Below are 21,546 nucleotides of genomic sequence, written 5' to 3'. Positions count from 1 at the left end.
TTTGTATGTGTTATTCTCATGCTGAAAATTTTGTTATATGGAAGATGATGAAGTTTGGAGTTGAAGAGTCTTGGAGTCAATTCCTTAAAATTGATTATCATAATCTTCGAAGAGATTGTTTTAATGCTACGTTTTATCCATTTTGTCTTTTTGAGAGCGGTGATAAATTGATATTGGGGGACCGTAACGGAGGAGATCCGATTATCTATAATAGGCGAACTAATATGGTGGTGCGAACTGAAATTACCATAGGTAAAAGGTGGTTCTATTTCAATAACTATGTTGAAACTTTGGTTTCGACGAATGGAAAGTAAGTCTGAATCGTTGTTAAGTAATTAATATGCCTAGTTTAATAATGTCTTTTTTATTTTTATTTTACAATTTCCTTAGTTATTGTATTGTTGAATGATTATCCATTGGTAACAGCTTGGCAATCTCTTAATTGAATAGTTTTTTTTTTAAATGTAATTACTAATTTGCTAGACGATTCTCTCAAAAGGGAATTATCTTCCATTTTCATGCACAAATGAAAGTGAGGGAGATAGTTACGTGTTGAACAGTACAAAATTTTCTTCGACAAAAGTGATAATAAGGGACTTTCAAACGCAACAAAATGTTCATAAAAATTCTAGTATATTGGTACAAATTAAATATTTTCCGCGCACATTTATAAAGAATAATCATTTGAGTCGACGAGGAAAGTGGTAAAACTATATTTTTAGTGTTTTAACAATGTTGCATTCTAACTCAATACGAAGAGACACGTTCCATTATAATCAACTGCTCATAGGTATCTCAATGGTCAATAGTAGTATATATTTCCTTAATTCATAAGACTTAAATTCAAACTCAATATCAAGAGACATGTATTTTCATCTTTTTAATTTGTTTTTCACAATTTTATTGCTACTAAGCAACCCTTAAAAATTTGAGAGAAAGCATGCAATTCAAACTTAATAACAAAGAACACATGTGTAATTTTAAGGTACATATGTTGTTTATATATTTTATTCAAAAAAAAAAAGGTACATATGTTGTTTTACTATCCAAGAGATGCAAATGTCGTACTATCTTCCTTTCAAATTGTATACCAGCTACCTTTTCTGAATCATTGATAAATATGCAACTGGAGCTTGATTCGTTTCTCTTGCAAAGGGCTCCGACCCATGACGGCGTCGGCATTTGTGGAAAGAATTTTCGCAGGGATCTCTCGAGGACTGTCGGAAAGAATTCTCGTCAAAATCTCTTTAGCATCGCGTTCCCTCGTTCATAATTTTTTGAACCATTTTATCTCTGCACCGAAAAAATCATTTTCATACCAATTCAACCACATTTTACATCCTTCTACAACAGCTCATATCTCTCTAATATTAGTAGAAATAACAGAAGAGACAAATAACAGAAAAAGCAGTTAAAAAAATTGTCTATTCACAAAAGTTGTTAAGAGATAAAAAAATGGGGGGCAAAGGGGAGATCCAATATAACTGAGATTTCAACATCAGAACCAAAAGGGAAAGAGAAATGGAAAAGGTTTGTTACACCAAAGGTTCATTGCTGATACAAAAAATTGCGTAGAAAAACTCGGAAAAAGTAGAATAATCAATCTTGCCAATAACTGTGTAAGAGAAAGCCGCACACACCAAATATGATTGCGACTACACTTAATCTGATATAACAATCCAGAAATTTTGGTTTCAAGTCTCATATGAGACACATTTTAAGCAAGAGAAATATCATTTTAGTTTAAGATTCCAATCTGCAAAAGCCAGAGACTTGGTTAGAAGGATCCCTGCGAGTATCTATTTCAGCCCCCAAAGAAATTTTTAAAAGAAAAATTTACAGTGCTCAAGAGTAAGAGCATCATTTAACTTGATGAAGGTCAGACTTCATCAACTCAAACACAACATAGACATCTTTGAACTCCCATTGAGAAGGAAGAAACATCAAAATGCTTAAGGATGACATACAAAACAAAGGAATTTAAATTCTCTTACCATCATTGTAGCATCCGAGACAAACTCAAAAACTTAACTGATATTATTAGTTGCTGAGATTTACTTTCCCCCAATATGAGTGTCCATTGCAGAAACCATAAACATAATCTCCTTTTCCATCAACATTTTTGTTTTGATAACCAGAAATGAACTTAGGAAGTATCAAAAAAGAAAAAAGAATAGTATACATGATAACCATGAAAGTTGGCATTTCTTTCTATTGTACTACAAGGGGTCAGACCAATAATTATAGAGGACTACAATGACTAGCTTTATTTGTATATGCATTGAATTATTACTTATAAAACTAGAAATTCAGCAAGCTTTGCAATTGGCAAGAACCAGAATCAAGAACATCTGAACAATAGTGCCGTGTGATCCCAAGAGAGAAGAATAGAAAAATCTAGAATGAAAGAGAAATCATGAAGATGACATGATGACGTGTACAGCCAGCTTCGGGCAAAAACAAGTTAAACCAACTTTTTGAGGATCTATGTTAGTCTGGCCTAAGAATCTCAAGCAACAAGTAATTCCCCCACTAGATGTTGATATCCAAATTGTAAGAGAAGAACCACATTAATAAAACAGAGAATCAAATCAAAGCATTAATGACTCGGCAGAACAAACAAAGGAGGAATCGTTTAAATTATCTTTAGAATCCGTGTAGTATCCCAAACAAGGTCACATACACGACAATAGTTTACTGCAAAAGAAGATAAAAAAAATAAACTTTGGTTAACTTCTTCTTGGTTCTAACAAAGCAATTAGGAAGCCCTCAAGAATTTACCCTGCAAAAGTGAAACCAAAAGAGCCAGCATCACAACCAGAAAACACGTGCAGCCAAGAAATCCAAAACAAAACTGGATTTGTGCTAAACTTAATTAAGACACATAAACCAGCATATGTGCATAAATGGGAATGTGCTGAAACAGATATACGCAGAGACAGACCACATAACGCAACAGTAACAGAATTGCGCAAGAAACAAAAGTGCAGAAACGGTAAAACTAATATGTACAACGGATAAGATCTATGTAACTTCAGTTAGTTGAATTGTATGTAACAAAATTGAAAAATTGTTGCACTTCTAGAGTAGACTCTAGAGGAAGGAAAAAAATTCTGGAGGAGGAGGAGGAGGAGGCAGCAAGTAGCAATATACTGAAGAACAAACATCTTTTACAATGAAAGTTTCAACAAGAACACAAGATGTATGTTCCTCGAGTTGGAAAAACATGACAAAAAAGAAACCTTTGATCCTGAAGATATCATAGGAGATAAATTTGCTAGTGAAAAGTGAATTAAGAAATCCTCAAACATCCCAACTAGTTTTTTGTGTGTTTTAAGACAAATGATCAGAAAACCTCAAATACCATGTAACTAAACCCATTTGCTGCTACCCAACTACATAAAAAGAAAATTGATGACCAAATTAAATCCCAAGTTACTTAGATGACAGCAAATTGAATTTCACTATAATGAATGAAGAAATGTAACTCAAACAATTGCCAAAAGAACTTAGCTTACATAAGCCAGCATGACTTGGATGTTTCTGACATGACAGTGAGGGAAACAATTGATTTCTCGGCACGTTAACAGGGGGTTGGAAGCAGAGTTCGTAAGCTTTGTTGCTTATCCATTCCTATGATAATCCACAGAATTGTAACTAATGCAATACCAGTCGGCAGGCATTCGTACATATCATTTATATTGCAGATATAATGGCTAAAATAACCAGGAAAGAAGCTAGATATATGCAGGTAAATGCAGTAAGGACAAACTATATGTCATTATTAGAAAGAAAAGAAACTAGTTGACAAAGAAAATAACAGACTTTCACAGGCCATTTCAGTTGAAGGGAAAAGTAAAAATATTCAAGTATACAACTTCCTATGTTAGTGCTAATTGATTAATCATTCAATAATTATTGTAACCACCATTATAAATACAAGTTGTGTGATCTGAGTATACACATGTAGATACATAAATTACATCATTGATATTCGACAAATAAAACTGTATAGATGCAACTAAAGTATCATATGAAGAAATAAAAGAGTGGAAATATGGCACCAAATCTTGAAACCAAGCATATAATTGATGCTCTAGCTATCAAATAGAATGGTGGACAAAAGTTATCAATTAGGATATGGCTTGCAAGGGGTGATGTCAACAATAATGGAGGACTACATTGAGCTCAGAAACATTGAAGCTATAATATAAATCTAAGCAAACTTTACAATTGGCAAGAAATGGAATCAAGAACATGTGAACAATAATGTTGTGATCTGATGACATCATAATAACAAATTCTGCAATGAAGAGAAATCACGAAGATGGTATGATGATGTTCAAAGCTAGCTTACGTAAAACAGAACTTAATCCAACTTTTTGCAGGTCCAAGTCAGTATGGCCCGAGAATCTCAAGAAACTATAACTCCCCCAGTTGATGTTGATATAAAAACGTCAAGAATCCAAATTGTATGAAAATAATCATATTAATAAAACAGAGATTAAAATTAAAACATTATTGAGAAAGAAGTTATTTTCATATATGCTTATATTCTAAGGTGGACATTGGTGAGACAACGATTTTTTATCAACAAACATCAATATGACTTTTACAAAAAACAAATGTAGTAATTAGTCCATTGCACAGTCCAATTTACTTTTTGTGTAACAGACTAAAAATAAAAGGAAAGAAAGATTGGAAGGTTGTATTAAAATTCAAACTGAGAAATTGCAACTAGAAAACATCTCACCTTGTTTTACTCTTACAATAGACCTCTAGCAATCATTTCACGTAGAAGTTCCACGGCCTTATCATTCTTGTTGCTTTCAAACAAAGCATGGATAAGAGTTTGAAAAGTTACAGCATTAGGGGTGCAACCATTGTCTTCCATTTCTGACAATAAGGACATTGCATCATCAAACAAAATTGCATCATCAAACAAACCCTCTTTACAAAGCCCATTAACCATCACATTATACATCCTAACATCTAAATTATAACCCTTCATCAGAAGATCCTGATATACATTTTGTGCATCCTTAAGTCTTCCATTTTTGCACAGTCCATCAACAAGTATTGTGTATGTGAACATATCTGGTTCAATTCCCTGGTCTTTGATCTTCGTCAATAATGCAATTGCCTTGTCAACCTGATGGTTTTTGAACAATGCATCTAGTAAAGAACTGTAAGTAATTATGTTAGCTCGTTGACCTCTATCATGCATCTCATCTATAAGTTCCAACACATCAGATATTTTCCCTAATTGGCAAAGTCCATCAATAAGTGAGTTGTATGTTACAGTATTAGGAGCCATGTTTTTTAACTGCATTTCTTTGAAGATATTGACAGCTTCATCCACCATTTTATGCTTGCATAATCCGTTAATCATAACACTGTAGCTATGAACATCAGGAGTCACTCTCCTTTGAGCCATAGTGTTGAATACATGTGTGGCCCTGCTCACTTCTTTAACCAAGAAATAACCATCCATTAAAGAAGTATAAGTAACGACATTAGGATTCACACCTTGTCTTATCATAACAGCTAACACATTTCTAGCTTTTTTCACCTCTCCTTCCTTACATAAACCATCGACCAATATGTTAAAAGTACGAACATTTGGGCTGATGTTTTTCCCGAGCATACCATTTAACATATCAATGGCTTGTTTGAATTGACCCACAATACAAAATCCATATATTAAAGTACTGTAAGTGATAACATCAGGAGAAATCCTCTTGACAAGCATTTGAGAATATAAATCACAAGCATCAATTATAAGTTTATGCTTGCATAAACTATCCATAATTGTGTTGTAGGTTGAACCAACAGCCCATCATCAATCTTTGTAAGAACCTTCATGGCAGCTGTTGTTTCACCTATTTTACATAACCCATCAATCAAGGTCCCATAACTAACCTGGTCAAGGTGAAATCCCTTTGCTCTAACATCATCATGAAAGTAAAGGGCTTCCTTAACCTTGCCATTAAGACACAGACCTTTGATAAGTGTAGTCATTGTTATGGTATCAGGTTGAAAACCTAACTTAAGAATCTTGGCCAACATAGAAAAAGCAAAATTGAGGTGACCAAGATGGGAGTAACAATTAATTAAGATGGTTAAAGTAAAAATGTCAGGTTGAATTTGTTTGAGTTCCATTTGTTTAGAAAAGGAAATAGCAGTGTGGAAATGGTTCAACTTAACAAGAGAAGATAAGATCTTACCAAATTCAAATATGGGTGGGGTAGGGTTGTTCATATGAAGGATGCGATTGAAAGAGGAAACAGCGTCGTCAACATTGGGAATGAACGAAGGCAATGGCTGATTGAATGAGTATAATCGACGATGATGAAACGAATTGGGAGTTATGGGAGAAGAGAAGAGAGTGTGCCTTGTTAACCTGAAGAAGAACGACATTGTGAATGAATGATTCAAGAGATTTGCTTCAGCTTTTAAAACAATGGCCGAATTGAGCGAGAGAGTAGTTCAATTCAAGAGATTTGGAAGAGTACCTTTTTTACCTCTTTTTATTTTGTCTAACATTGTTCGTCTTTCATAATCGTTCTTAACATCTGCTTTTAAGTTTTCGATTTAGTCATGTCAAATCATTGTTTTTGTAATGTTTTTGTTAACAGATGGATTAAATTGAAAAAACGAGTGAATAGCCAAATACCCCCCCCAAAATTGCAAGGGGCGTCAATTACCCCCTGTAGTTAACGAAATATCAATTACCCCCCTGAAATTGATAAACGTTAGCCAATTACCCCCCTCCGTTAATTTCCTCCATCCAACATGCTGATGTGGCAGTTAACTGCCCACGTGGCACTGCCACATGGTCAGAAAAGGCATGCCACGTCAGAGGGGGGTAATTGACTATAGGGGGGTAATTGACTATTTTTTTTTTTTTTGAAAAAAATCTGATTTTCTTTTTTTTCTTTCTGGTTTCTTCATAATTTTCTACCATTATTTTGTGATTGCAGCAAAAGGGTATGTTCAAAATTTGATTTTTGATTCTTGGTTAGTTTTGTTTTTGAGATGGGATCAATAAGGCGCATGATATGGAATGAAGAATAGAAAAGCATGGTTGGAGTTGTTCTTGGTGCCAGAGCTTTCTTCATAATTTTCTACCATTATTTTCTGACAGTTTAATTACTTCTGGAAGCTTTTGCAAACAGCATAAGCTCCAGCTTATAGCTTCCGCCAATTCCCAAAACAGCTTAACTCCTTTATTTCCACTCTTGCTCTAACCAATCAGCATATATAAACATTTCCCTCTCAAAAATTGATTCTTGCTCACTTAAGCACTTCTGGTTCGTTCAGCAGCTTAAGCTCTAATTTTTAGCTTATGACTCAACTCCCATGCCAAATCAGCTTATTACCACACTTTAACAACTTGTCACTACTCGTGATTCCTTAAATTGTTGCCTCTAACACCCAGCAATCATCAACAGAATTAAGCTTAAAGTTAAACTTCCTAAAACAGCTTATTTACAGTTTAAGCACTTCTACCCACTCAACTTCAACCCAAGCTTCAGCCCATCCATCTATCCAAACGTGCTTAATCACTTGTAAAACTAGTCATACAACAACTTAATCTTACCATTCTTAATATAATCATCACAATGCCATGCAGGAACAGCTTAATCTCTTGTAGCAGCAAACTGCTTAATTCGAAACAGTTTCAATTCTCCAGCTTCTGCTTATATTTCTCCAGCTTCTATGTACTTCTTTTGGCCTTGACCATTTAACCTACTGATTTTGGTGTTGTTGAGTTGGGTTCTGTTAGATTGTTACCTGAAATCTTTGATTTGTTGAACAAAATCAAATCATTGTTTTCAATTTCAAAACCTGCCACACAATCATTATCATTGTATCCTAAGGTGGTCAATGAGAGAAGAGATGAAGAAAATAATGGTAGAAAATTATGAAGAAACCAGAAAGAAAAAAAAATCAGATTTTTTTCAAAAAAAAAAAAGTCAACTACCCCCTATAGTCAATTACCCCCCTCTGACGTGGCATGCCTTTTCTGACCATGTGGCAGTGCCACGTGGGCAGTTAACTGCCACATCAGCATGTTGGATGGAGGAAATTAACGGAGGGGGGTAATTGACTAACGTTTATCAATTTCGGGGGGGTAATTGATATTTCGTTAACGACAGGGGGGTAATTGACGCCCCTTGCAATTTCGGGGGGGGGGGGGGGGGGGGGGGGGGGGGGGGGTATTTGGCTATTCACTCTTGAAAAAACCTTTGCAACCTTAAAAACTCGAATTCTGCTCTTCACCCAGCACAAATCACTCGCGCCCTGCAGCGTTTCCATTTTTACACCTGCGCAAGTTAAGTCACGCTGCGCATCTTAACTTGCGCAAGTTGTATTTTCGTGACTTAAGTAGTGTTGCGTGAGTTAACTCATGCAGCGTTACTTAAGTCATATATCAGCAAAACAGAAACACATTTCCCTCATTTCTCCAACTTCCCAACTTCGAATTTTTTTCCCCCCATATCCAATTTTCATCATTCTTGCGTCATTCAAAGCCAATTTCTCCCACATTATCAAATAAGTGATGATTACCCTACTTAATTGCATTTAACTTGTAGAAATTTTAGTTTTTTTTGAAGAAATATAACATTTTTAGGTTTTTATAAATTTTGCTTGCATGTTAGTTTTAATGATTGTTAGTCATGAATTAACTTAGGAATTGTTGTTTAGAGTAGAATGTGGTAGTTTAGGGTTTACAAATTGTTAGATTACGTAGTTGTTTGAAAATTGCACACTATGTGTTTGGTAAAATGTCTCAATGGTAATTATTTTGTTTTTTTGGATTGTGAATTATCAAATTAGTTAGCATATGGTTTGTTAATTTTGATTATAATATGTTTGAATGCAATGTGGTAGTTTACAGATTGAAATGACATTGTTGGAATTTTAGTGTTGTTGAATTGTTGGAAATGACACAATGTGCGTGTGAAAATGTATCATTGAATTTGTGTTTTGTTAAATGTTGTGCAGATATGCCTCGGAGGAATGCGTCTCAGAGACCGCCTGAGCCACCTCAGGATAGGAGTGACAGATTTAGGGCAGGGAGGCATGCCCCTACTGGTAGTGCACGGAGGGAGAAAGAAGCATTACGCCCTCCTATGGCTGGTCGAGGGAGAGGTGGGGGAACGAGACTTGCTAGAGTTGATGTTGCGGGGGGATCATCGTCCCAGACTGGCCTATCCTAGACGGTGGACCCGACGCAGTATCAGCAGCATTATGAGGTGTATCAGCAGCCGCATGATCATGCGTATCATTTTCAGGAGCCTCAGCCTCACCAGTATCAATTTGTTATTGAGGAGCCTGTTGTTGAGGAGTCGCCTGCTATTGAGGAGCCTCAGCAGCATGATGATATTGAGCAGCCTGAGCAGCATGATGGTGGGGCTCGTTTTCAGGGGGTGTCGAGGTGGTGTACGAGGTCGGCCCAGACGGCTATGCAGGGGGGCCTTCTGACCTCAGGCTTTTACCTCACTTTGGTGGACATGTGGCAAGCAGGATATGGGTCGATACCGATGTAAGTATAATTTAATGTTTATTTTACTTCTTTTACTATTTATACAACTTATTATAATTATTATTTTACTTATTTAATGTTAGAATTAACATTTACGTTAGCCTATATTTAATGTTTGTTTTACTTATTATTTATTTAACAGTGTTGTTTGTTGTTTTTTGTTTTTGTATTTCAGTTTCGAAGAAAACATAGGGTGAAAGGTATCTCGCACGGGAAGAAGCTGAGCATTAAAAACTTGGCATTGCCTATTCCGGGGGGAACAAAATGAGTGGTTTTGGGATGAAGTGAATATGTCCAGTCTGACTCCCCTCCTGACTAGTGGGTACGAGAACATATCTCACGGGTTCGTTTGTGCGATGACATAGAGATGGCATGAGGAGACCAGCAACTTCCATCTACCTGTTGGAAAGATGACCATCACACTAGATGATGTGGCGTGTCTCCTAGGCATCCCCATCACTTGGAGACTCCTTCCGGATAAAGAGTTAACCCGTGAGGATGGGCTAGAGATGATGCAGGCGGACCTACTGTTTACAGAGGAGGATGCCGCTAAGGAGCTGACAAAACAGGGTGGTTCTCATATGTCAGTTTTGGTGCACTGAAGAGGCGCTACGAGGAGCTCTTGAATAGGTGTAATCAGCTAATTGAGATTGACACACTAGAGGAGCAACACGAGCGAGCTCGAGTTAGGTTGGCCTGCATTAAGGCGTTTCTGTTGCTCTTGCTTGGTTGGACCATTTTTTCCAGCAAGAACAGCAAAAACATTAATCTGCTTTGGCTGCTTGCGCTGCAAGATATGGACGAGTTGGACAGCTGGTCATGGGGTGGGATGGGACTTGCTTTCCTATATGAGCAGCTATCTCTTACCTCCGACTCATCTTTGGTCTCCTGTGGTGGTTACATGACATTGCTTGTGGCAATATTTGTTTTTCTTCTTTTTTACTTATTGGATCGTAAATGTTTAGTTGTTTGTATAACTCTTGCGGTGATATAAATATTTGTTTCTTTGTGTTTGCATGGATGAACTTTGGCGCATTTCTCGAACATCATTCCGAGGATTGATGATGATGCCTACGACCCTACTGTTTCTCCGCTTGTGTGTAAATGGTCCGTTTGGATTGACTTATTTTAAAGCTTATGCAAATAAATAAGTATTAATGTATTATTTATAAATTTGTTAAGGTAGTTTGCGAAAAAACAACTTATGAATATACAATTTTCGTTAGTAAGATCTTATGAATTAACATAAAAACTTATTTATTTGCATAAGCACTTTTCATAAGCTCAAAATAAGCGCAATCCAAACAGATAGAATAAGAATATATTGTGAGTATGAGAGAGAAAGTTATCAAAAAGTAGTAATAAAATGGTTGTACTAATATCATTTCTCTTTTTTTAATTGGAGGAAATCAATACATGACCCACCACCTTAAGTGAAACCAATTTTCAAACTATGTGACTAAGCATAATTTAAACCAATAAGAAAGTGAAGGTTGAATAGAGTGTTGAAAAAATAGTATTACTAGCACTACTATATAATAGAATTAACTGATTTTTCTAATTAAGAATTTTATTTTTTTGGTGGTGGTCGGGGTTTGAACCCTGAACCTTGCATATATTATGCATTGTCTCTTGCGTATATTAAGAATTTTATTTGGTAAGGTAGATCTGTGACTACGTTCACACACTTTAAGTATTCAAAAGTTGAAAATTCAGAGTTCGAACATCGGCCACTTCACATAATGTCTCTAGTAGTAGTAGCAACAAATTGAGCTTCCCTTACTGGACAAGATTTAAATAAAATTATATGAAAGATAAAGTTATAATTAAAATAATATAGATGAAGGGTATAATTGAAAAATAAAAAATCATCCCAAAGTCATGTATCATATATATATATATATATATATATATATATATATATATATATATATATATATATATATATATATATATATATATTGATAAGCAAGGAGAGTGGACAGGCATCAAACGGCATCATCGACATCCCAACTAGGTTGGTACCCCAAGACACCGCCATCCTATGCCGCCACACTCTAAGAAATTTTATTAAAAAAAGGGGGGAAAAATATATACAAATAGTGGGGGGACTAGGCCAAAACCCACCAAAGAAATAGCATAAACGAACTAAAAACAGAAACTAAAACAGCCAAAGAACAGACTAAGGAAATCTGTAATTAGGCAACCCACACCTGTCTCTAAAGAAATCAAACCGTAAGGCACTTGGAAGAGTATCAAGCCAATTAGTGCCAACCATAGAGTGTCCCAAATTTGCTAAAAAGTCCGCACAACAATTACCGTCACGGAAAATATGAGAAAAAATCACCTGAATCCCAAGATTACGAGCATTATGCCCACCTGTTACGTAACAAGATAGGGACCAAAAGAGGGTTTGTAAAAATCAATAAAGCACGACGAACACCAATGTGTTTGTCTTTTCGCTTTTATCGATAAATAATTAAAATTGTATAATTTTGTTTGATTATATAAAAAAATTAAGCTATTCGATTTCAGCTGGTAAAGAAGAATAGTATTGTTAAAAAATATACTAAATGAAGATAAAATTGAAAGGAAAAGAAAATGTTACACAAAAAACTTAGTATCTTTTTATATAAAAATAGATATTTAAAAATTCATTAAATTGGGTAAATTATAAATTGATCTGGTGTAAACGAAATTGTTTATATTCAATCAACGATCACCATAAAAGAGGCTTGCCGGTAACGGTGCTATGCTAGCTCATGGCGGAGATAATGCTCCAATGAGAATGCAATGATATTACAAGTGAGAATCTATTAAGAACTCTCTAGTAGAGTTTGATAAAGTGGTGAATCCCTGATTATTAAAACAGTCCGCACCCACAGAAGGAAACAATAACACTCATACATAAACAGTTTATCAAGTGCATAATATTAGCCAAATTGAGAATCACAAGATTTGGAGCTGATGTTAATTTGAAAACAAATTAGTGCCACTGCAACCAGAAACGCAACCTGATTGTACCTATCAATGTAGTAAGAACCCAAAGAAACAATCAAATGAACAATTCAATTCAATTCAATTCAATCAACCTCCAAAATAAGAAAGGATGTTGAAGTGCCTGGAAGTAATTCCTTTGGACTCAAATCAGGGTGTGTTTGGGAAGAGGGTTTAGGAGGGGAAGGGAGGGGAGGGCTCACTTTTATTTTTTAAATTACGAACAATGTAAAATGTCTTTTTAAGATAAATTAAGTGTTTTTGAAGTATTATATGATCATTTATCATGTTATTCATTCAATTTTTTAAAAATCATTTTATAATGTCTTTAAATTAAAAAAGGAATGTAAGTCCTCCCCTCCCTTCCCCCTCCTAAACCCTCTTCCCAAACACACCCTCAAAGAATGGAAAGTTCCCAATAATAGAATCTGAAAGACAATTGTCTAATTAACACCATAACACTAAGGCATTACATGAGATAGTCCAATAGGACCAAATCTTGCAATTTCGAATACACTAAAGCGTTGACCCTTCTTATTGTGCTCCAATTGCAATCACATATCCAAGGTCAAACACAATAAATAAAATGAAATTTGTAAGAAAAATGTACAATATTGCAGAATCCAACCGTTACAAATTCACTTGCTCCAAACAGCTAAAACTTGAAATAGTTTACTTACTTTTAAACTAATCAGAATCCAACCAATACAAAGGATGAGGACAAGAACAATCAACATTAATTGAATATGCAAAGGAATCCGGAAGACAATTACATTCAAACTATAGTTAATGAAATTGGAACTCGGCAAGCTTCGCAAATGGCAAGAACAACAATAAAGAGCATGCAAACAATGTTGTTGCGATCTCACGACACCAGAATATAAAAATCTGCAACGAAAATGAAATCATGATGGGATGACGATGTTAAGGGCTAAGTTTCGATAAAAAAAAAAGAAGTTTGAAGCAACCAATTGCATGTCTTTGAATGTGACTTGAGAATATCAAGCAGACTCTCTCCATTCTACATACTGATTTAAAAAGAGATAAGTATCCAAGTTATATGGAAAGAACCGCGTCGATAAAATAGAGGATCAAATGAAAGCATGAATGACCTGAAACTTCCATTTTCATCAACTTTTTGGTACCTACTTGCTTCACCATTGTATACTCAGCAAAAAAATTGTATATGAGGCACCCTTTTTTATAACCAGAAATGCACTTGAGGCATCCATAAAGAAAGAAGAATAATATGCATAAGACATTGAGACAGTCCAATAGGACAAAATCTTGCAAATTCACATATACTAAAATGCCATGAAAGTTGGAATTTCTTCCTACTGTACTCCACTTGTAATAACAAATCAATATCAAACCTTAAAAAAAAAAAAAAAAAAAAAAAAAACTTCAATATAAAACAATAGAAACACTAGAACATACATTTTTAATTGAGGGAATAGGCTATGTGTTAGTTAACTCAATAAATGACCGTAATTCAGAAGTAAGCCTGAAAATACAATTTGAGTTGAATCAAATCCAGGTATGATTGAATAACCGACCATTAAATTCAGAAACAACCCATGGATTCATTCATCCATCCATCCGATCAGCAACTGTGATCATATTTATGCCATTTCTCTTGGATGATAGTTATTCAATTGGCAAGAACCTAACTGTTATAATTATTGCCAAAAGCTACCAAACATAATTCGGATTTCAAAAACTGGAAGTGTTAAAAATGAAAATGAAATTTACAACAAAAATGTAATTATTTGAAGCAGACCACTATATATTGACTAGATTTGGATGCCGAACTCCCACATAATTGACTTGATTTTAAACTAATCAGAGCATCAATACAAGAGGTCAGACCAACAATTATAGAGGAAAACAATGACTAGCTTTATTTGTATATGCATTGAATTATTTCTTATAAAACTAGAATCAGCAAGTTTTGCAATTGGCAAGAACCAGAATCAAGAACATCTGAACAGTAGTGCCATGTGATTCCAACCAGAATCAAGAACATCTGAACAGTAGTGCCATGTGATTCCAATAGAGCAGAATAGAAAAATCTGGAATGAAAGAGAAATCATGAAGATGGCATGATGCCGTGTACAGCTAGCTTCGGGCAAAAACAAGTTAAACAAACTTTTTGCGGATCTATGTTAGTCTGGCCTAAGAATCTCAAGCAACAAGTAATTCCCCCACTAGATGTTGATATCCAAATCGTATGAGAAGAACCACATTAATAAAACAGAGAATCAAATCAAAGCACTGATGACTTGGCATAACAAACAAAGGAGGAATCGTTTAAATTATCTTTAGAATCCATGTAGTATCCCATACAAGGTCAAATACACGAGGATAGTTTACTGCACGAGAAGATAAAAATAAAATAAACTTCAGTTAACTTCTTGGATCTAACAAAGCAATTAGGAAGCCCTCAAGAATTTACCCAGCAAAAGTGAAACCAAAAGAGCCGGCATCACAACAACCAGAAAACACGTGCAGCCAAGAAATCCAACAAAAACCGGATTTGTGCTAAACCTAATTAAGACACATAAACCAGTAGAGCGAATTATGCAGTAAATCCGAAGGGTTGAACCTAAATACACGAGCATAAATGGTAATATGCTGAAACAGATATATGCAGAGACAGAGACCACATAACGCGACAATAACAGAATTGCACAAGAAACAAAAGTGCAGAAATAGTAAAACTAATATACAACAGATTGTGATTGGATTGATGTTATTAATTCATTTAGCCTTTTCTAATAAATCTTTAGTTCCTTGACAAATAATTATATATTCTAATAGGGTATGACATCCACTAAACAACATATCAATGCCATTCACCCCAAGTAATATTATAATATTTCCATTATAAAAAAACTGTTTAATGAGCCCAGAAACTTTCTTCAAAGTCTTTGGTAGGCTTAGAACTTTGAAGAATTTTGATACTAAAGGTCCTACCATAATCCTCAATTCAGGTGCTTGTACCAAACAAAATATGGATTTCAGAAATTGGCAAGGCCAACAAAATATGCATATGAAATTTGTAAAATAAATGTATAGAATTACAAAATCCAACCTCTGCATATACACTTTCTCTAGACACAAACCCCCTTAATAGTTTAAAAAAGGGAAACCCGGTGCACTAGAGCTCCCACATATGCAGGGTCTGGGAAGGGGTCCCACCATTTGGTGTATTGTACACAGCCTTACCCTGTTTTACACAAGAGGCTGTTTCCAGGACTTGAACCCGTGACCTTTCAGTCACATGACAACCCCTTAATAGTTTACTTAATTTTAAATTAAGCCGTGCTGCAGTTCAAAGGATGGAACCAACAATTTTGGAGGACAAGAATGATGTTAATTGGATAATTACATTGAAGCTATAACTAATATAACAGGAATTCATCAAGCTTTGCAATTGACAAAAACTGGAATCAAGAGCATGTGAACGACATTATTGTTGCAATCTCCAGACACCAGAATAGCGAAATCTGGAATGAAAGAGACATCACGAAGGTATGATTACAATATATACACTACTAGTTTTGATCAATAACTCAAAGAAACTTTTTGCAGCTCAAAAACAACCCATTGATTACATTGCATAATGGTACATAAAACTGAGTGATCTCACACTCAAATGACTATAAAGAAAATTCAATAATTGAACATAGTACACAGCTCTCCAATACTAAAGACCCATGAAACTAGCTAATGCCTCAAGTAGTGATCTTGTGACTAATTTTCGACACTACGCTGGCCGGTTATGTCACTGTCAAAGAAACCAATGGAAGAACACTCTTTTATTGGTTCTAAGAAGCTATGACTAAGCTAAAAGAGAAACTGTTGGTGCTCCGGCTTAATGGAGGTAAAAACATATACTAACTGAAGTTGTAGCATAGAAGACAAGTCAACATAGACATTCAAACAGATCAAATTATAATTTCATTAAGTCGATGTTTCAATATATAATGATAAAGATTAAAGAAAATACAAGGACTCATCCCAAATTTCAAGGCCAAAGGAAAAAAATAAAAATAAAGGCATTGAATCTTGATATTAAAGTATCAACCAAAATGAAATGCAGAATGAACTGTGAATAATATACACACTCAAAAGCCAGTAAACCAATTCCTACCACTGACTATCCAGTAAGAAAGTACAAGAATGATCAAACATTCAATAAAAAAGTGGAATAGGTGTGTAGTAAACATTCAATGTAGATTGGGACAGTATCTACAAGGAGTACATTAAACTAATGGCTATTTCACCATGTACCTAAAAGAAGCAAGGTTCCTATTACACTATATTGACTTCAATCAAGAGTACATTCGGATAGCCCATTCAAGAGCAAGAATAGGTGTGTGGTAAACACTCAATGTCCATTGGGACAGAATCTACAAGGAGTACATTAAACTAATGGCTATTTCACCATGTACCTAAAAGAAGCAAGGTTCCTATTACACTATATAGGCTTAATTTACTTCAATTTGTGTAAACCAGATTCTTTTGAGGTATATATTCTATGTAGTGGTTCCTATTTACAGCATATTGACTTCAATCAAGAGTGCATTCGGATAACCTATTCAAGAGCACAATATTATGATTGCTTGGCTTGATTCTTATAAGTTAGGTCCAATCCAAATCTTAAGTTTAAGGGTTCTGTTATAGATATGAAAATACTAAACTATTCAAAATAATCCCCTTCAGAACATTATAACATATTTTACCCCTCTCTAAAGTTTAAGATTTCTGCGTTTGAATGTGTTTTAGAAGTTAGGACAACAAATGATTAGAAAATCTCATATGCCATGTAACTAAACCCCTTTGTTGCTATATGAAAATAACACTGCACCCAAAAGGTATCCTTATAAATGTACAATGCTATGATATCCTACCTTCAGTAGACCTAAAAAAACTTTAACTTACATAAGCCAGTATGATCTGCACATTCTTGAGACAACAGTGAGAGAAACCATGACCTTCTCGATACACTGTCAGGGAGTTGGAAGCAGAGCTGGTAAGCATTTCTTGCTTATTTGATGCCTTTATGAAGGTAAATGTAGTAAGGGCAAATTGGACTACTAAAAACTACCTTACTACTAAATTGGACTACCAAAACTAACTTGCTACAGACTTAATTGGGCCTTTAGTTTACAGACCAATTTCCTTAAGAGTTGACTGTACCGTAGTATTATCATTATTCTATTTTGGTATAATTATTTATAGCTTTCTATAAGAGTAACAGTCTAACGAACTAAATATTAACAGATTTACAAAACGCTAACAGGGTTGATACTGACAGACTGTAGCTGCAATATGTGGAGACTAGAAACATCAGTAGATTGTAGTTGCAATAACAATATGAACCTGCTCACATCTGACATTAATAAAAAATACTAAATTGAAAGTGTAGTCCATCTTCATTCTTATGCGTGGCAATAAAAATGAAATAGAAATAGGACAGTAGTAATGAAAATTCAAATAACTTAATTTGTAACTGGAATGCATCTCACCTTGATTCACTCTCATAGTAGACCTCTAGCAATCATTACGCGAAGAAGTTTCATCGCCTTATCATTCTTATCATTTCGGAACATAGCATGAATAAGAGTTTCATAAGTAACAGCATCAGGGGTGCAACCATTTTCTTCCATTTTTGGCAGTAAGCACAATGCTTCATCTAACAGACCCTCTTTACAAAGCCCATTAACCATCACATTATACATCCTAACATCTAAATTATAACCCTTCATCAGAAGATCCTGATATACATTTTGTGCATCCTTAAGTCTTCCATTTTTGCACAGTCCATCAACAAGTATTGTGTATGTAAACATATCTGGTTCAATTCCCTGGCCTTTGATCTTCGTCAGTAATGCAATTGCCTTGTCAACTTGATGGTTTTTGAACAACGCATCTAATAAAGAACTATAAGTAATTATGTTGGCTTGTTGACCTCTGTCATGCATCTCATCTATAAGTTCCAAAACATCAGATATTTTCCCCAATTTGCAAAGTCCATCAATAAGTGAACTGTATGCTACAATATCAGGAGCCAGGTTTTTTATATGCAATTCTTTGAAGAGATTGACGGCTTCATCCACCATTTTATTCTTACATAATCCATTTATCATGACACTGTAGCTTTGAACATCAGGAGCCACTCCCCTTCGAACCATAGTGTTGAATAGATATGTGGCCTTGTTCACTTCTTTAACCAAGAAACACCCATCCATCAAAGAAGTATAAGTAACAACATTAGGTTCCACACCTTGTTTTATCAATACTGCTAACACATTTCTAGCTTTTTTCACCTCTCCTTCCTTACATAAACCATCAACCAATGTGTTAAAAGTATGAACATTTGGGCTGATGTTTTTCATGAGCATGCCATTTAGCATATCAATGGCTTCTTTGAATTGACCCACAATACAAAATCCATATATTAAAGTATTGTAAGTGATAACATCAGGAGAAATTCTCTTGACAAGCATTTGAGAATATAAATCACAAGCATCAATTACAAGTTTATCCTTGCACAAACTATCCATAATTGTGTTGAACATTACTACATTAGGACCAACAAATTTCTCTTCAATCTTTCTAAGAACCTGCAGGGCAGCTCTTGTTTCTCCAGATTTACATAATCCATCAATTAAGATGGCATAACTAAACTGATCAAGGTGAAACCCCTTAGCTCTAACATCGTCATGAAAGTTAAGGGCATCCCTAACCTTACCATTAAGACATAGACCTTTGATAAGTGTATTGATTGTTACAGTATCAGGCTGAAAACCTAGCTTGAAAATCTTGGCCAGCATAGAAAACGCAAAATTGAGGTGACCAAGGTGACAGAAACAATTAATCAAAATGGCTAAAGTAAAAATATCAGGTTGAATTCCTTTGAGTTCCATTTTTTGAGAAAATGAAATAGCAGTTGGGTAATGATTCAACTTAACAAGAGAAGATAAGATCTTGTTAAATTCAAAGATGGGTTGTTTAGGGTTGTTCATATGAAGGATGCGATTGAATGAAGAAACAGCGTCATCAACATTGTCAGTGAACGAAGGAAGAGGGTGAACGTGTAAACAACGAATTGGCTGTGTAGAACGAAAAGAGAGAGTTGCGTACCTTAACCTTAAGAACGATGACGACATTATTGATTTTGTGAGAGAATGATTGAATGAGATTTTGTCTTCAGCTCTAAAACAATGGCCCGGAATCTGTTTGTCACTGGATAAGAATTGATCCTTCGTTGAAGAATCCCAACATAAGTCTTTTTTTATTAGAAAATAAATTATTAACAATTTTAGAGTTAACATCGCTTTTGGTCCACGTAATATTAATGAATTTCGGTTTTAGTCTTTATAACAAAAAGTTTAGATTATGCGCTTGACCTTGTCATTTTAGATTCTTTCACATTTGGTCTTTCAATTAACTTTGTCAACCGAACATGTATATGTGATATGCTGACCTTGTCATTCTGAACTTTATGATCTGTATGTCTTTTCACAGATCCAGATGTTCCTGATGATGGAGGAGTTGGCATGTTGAAGTGGTGATGTGAAGTTGTCCTAAGGTTTTCGTTGTGAATCTCATGAAGGTGTATTTACTTTCTTCACCTTCTAGGGATACTTGTGCAGCCTTAAAGATGGAAGTCAAATGCATCCCATATGGCAACTCAACAATTTTTTGTTTGACATCCAAACAAGAATCAATCATGTATTGAAGGATTATGAAACAGAGGTTGAGTTTTGTTTTGGTCATGAGATGGTACATGATACATAAATCAATATATGTTACAACATCAAAGGTTCCACATCTAGGGAGTAAAGTGTGCCTAATCAAGTTATGGAGGATTTTAGGGACATCTTGAAGATTTATGGAATCATGAATAGGTTTGGTGTATTCTAGGATAGGTTATGGTTCATGTTTAGGTGATGACAGATGATAGCTTCTTAGAGGTGTGCAAATAAATGAAGTTTTGGTTCTTTGACTTGAACTCATTTTAAATTGTTCCATTATTCTAGAGCAACTCAACATCATCTTGAGAGGTTTCAGAATCTTCATCATTTTGATCTTCACATATTTCTTGAACATAATTTGTTCATGAATCAAGCTTTTCCTATAAATTTAGAAGACATTCCTGCATCACAAATTGGTAAAGCTTTTGGTACTCGTATTACTTTGGGTCCTTGGAGGTTAGTGTTTCTCTTCTTGAGAGATTCTTTCTTATGACCACATCCTGATTTAAGATGATCAGATTTGTTGAAATAAGAAGATTCTTTTTTACAAACCTCAACCTTTTGAGATCATTCTAATTTAGGACAAAATCTCTTTTTGAAATGAGGGTTTTTTTCACGTTTCTTTTTATAAAAAAAACATATAGGTTCATAATGTTCAATTCTTTTTCAACATGAACATTTTTCATTTATCTTCTCACTTTTGTTTGTGATAGGTTATGAATCCTAAACCAGCTTTTTGAAAGGTCTTAACAGACTTTAGAAAGTTGGTTATATCCTTTTTCAAAATATTACTTCCCTTTTCAAAATAACATTTTGTTTCAAAAATGCAGACTTTTCTAAATCTTACAAATTTTTGCTAATTGAGGATCTTATGTTTCTCAAATATTTTAAAATGGGAGTGCTACAATTTTTGAATGGTTTTAAGATATATATATCATTCAAGATTAGTAGTTTCACATTTTCTTTCTTTATACAAGAAAAATTATTATTTTAAAAGTTCATACTTTTAAGATAAAATGCATGAGTCATATGAGATATTATTAAACACTTTATATAAAATATAAGGATTATAATTTTTTACCTTTTCACTTTTCGTGTTTGTCTTTACTCATGTGTTGACTTCTTCTTTTTCTTCAAAATCATCTCTGGTTGCCATCTTTGCATTTTCTTCTTCAGAGGGCATTTAGTTTTGAAATATCCCACGTTGTTGCATATGTGACATGCACTTTG

At 34.7% G+C, this 21,546-nt stretch overlaps 2 protein-coding genes across 10 annotated transcripts; both read right to left on the bottom strand.

Moving 5' to 3' along the window:
* Positions 1-927: 927 nt before the first annotated feature.
* LOC146917146 (uncharacterized) lies at positions 928-6,584 on the bottom strand. 5 transcript variants are annotated; one of them, XM_085718936.1, is made up of 3 exons: positions 6,228-6,584; positions 3,519-5,469; positions 2,604-2,782 (listed from the first exon to the last, which is right to left on the bottom strand). In XM_085718936.1, exons 1-2 carry the CDS (start codon positions 6,418-6,420, stop codon positions 4,766-4,768), a joined length of 897 nt encoding a protein of 298 aa, XP_085575062.1. In that variant the 5' UTR covers positions 6,421-6,584; the 3' UTR covers positions 2,604-2,782; positions 3,519-4,765. The 5 variants fall into 5 exon arrangements, with proteins under 5 accessions (XP_085575061.1, XP_085575062.1, XP_085575060.1 ...); XM_085718934.1 differs by having other exon boundaries at positions 3,519-3,633; positions 4,754-6,582; XM_085718935.1 differs by lacking the exon at positions 2,604-2,782 and adding an exon at positions 928-1,293 and having other exon boundaries at positions 4,754-6,582.
* On the bottom strand, positions 2,604-20,272 carry LOC146917145 (uncharacterized). Of its 5 annotated transcripts, XR_015015472.1 has the most exons (4): positions 18,108-20,272; positions 4,754-4,776; positions 3,519-3,633; positions 2,604-2,782 (listed from the first exon to the last, which is right to left on the bottom strand). XR_015015472.1 is itself a non-coding variant. In XM_085718927.1 (3 exons), exons 1-2 carry the CDS (start codon positions 19,891-19,893, stop codon positions 4,766-4,768), a joined length of 1,797 nt encoding a protein of 598 aa, XP_085575053.1. In that variant the 5' UTR covers positions 19,894-20,272; the 3' UTR covers positions 2,604-2,782; positions 4,754-4,765. The 5 variants fall into 5 exon arrangements, 4 of the variants coding, with proteins under 4 accessions (XP_085575053.1, XP_085575055.1, XP_085575056.1 ...); XM_085718927.1 differs by lacking the exon at positions 3,519-3,633; XM_085718929.1 differs by lacking the exons at positions 2,604-2,782; positions 3,519-3,633; positions 4,754-4,776 and adding an exon at positions 12,462-13,438 and having other exon boundaries at positions 18,085-20,271.
* Positions 20,273-21,546: the final 1,274 nt, after the last annotated feature.

The sequence above is a fragment of the Medicago sativa genome, chromosome 6, assembly GCF_051527215.1.
Source record: "Medicago sativa cultivar Bolivia chromosome 6, Bolivia_mono, whole genome shotgun sequence".
Taxonomy (NCBI): domain Eukaryota; kingdom Viridiplantae; phylum Streptophyta; class Magnoliopsida; order Fabales; family Fabaceae; genus Medicago; species Medicago sativa.
Note: the sequence above shows the minus strand (reverse complement) of the source record. Positions and strands in the feature narration are given on the sequence as shown.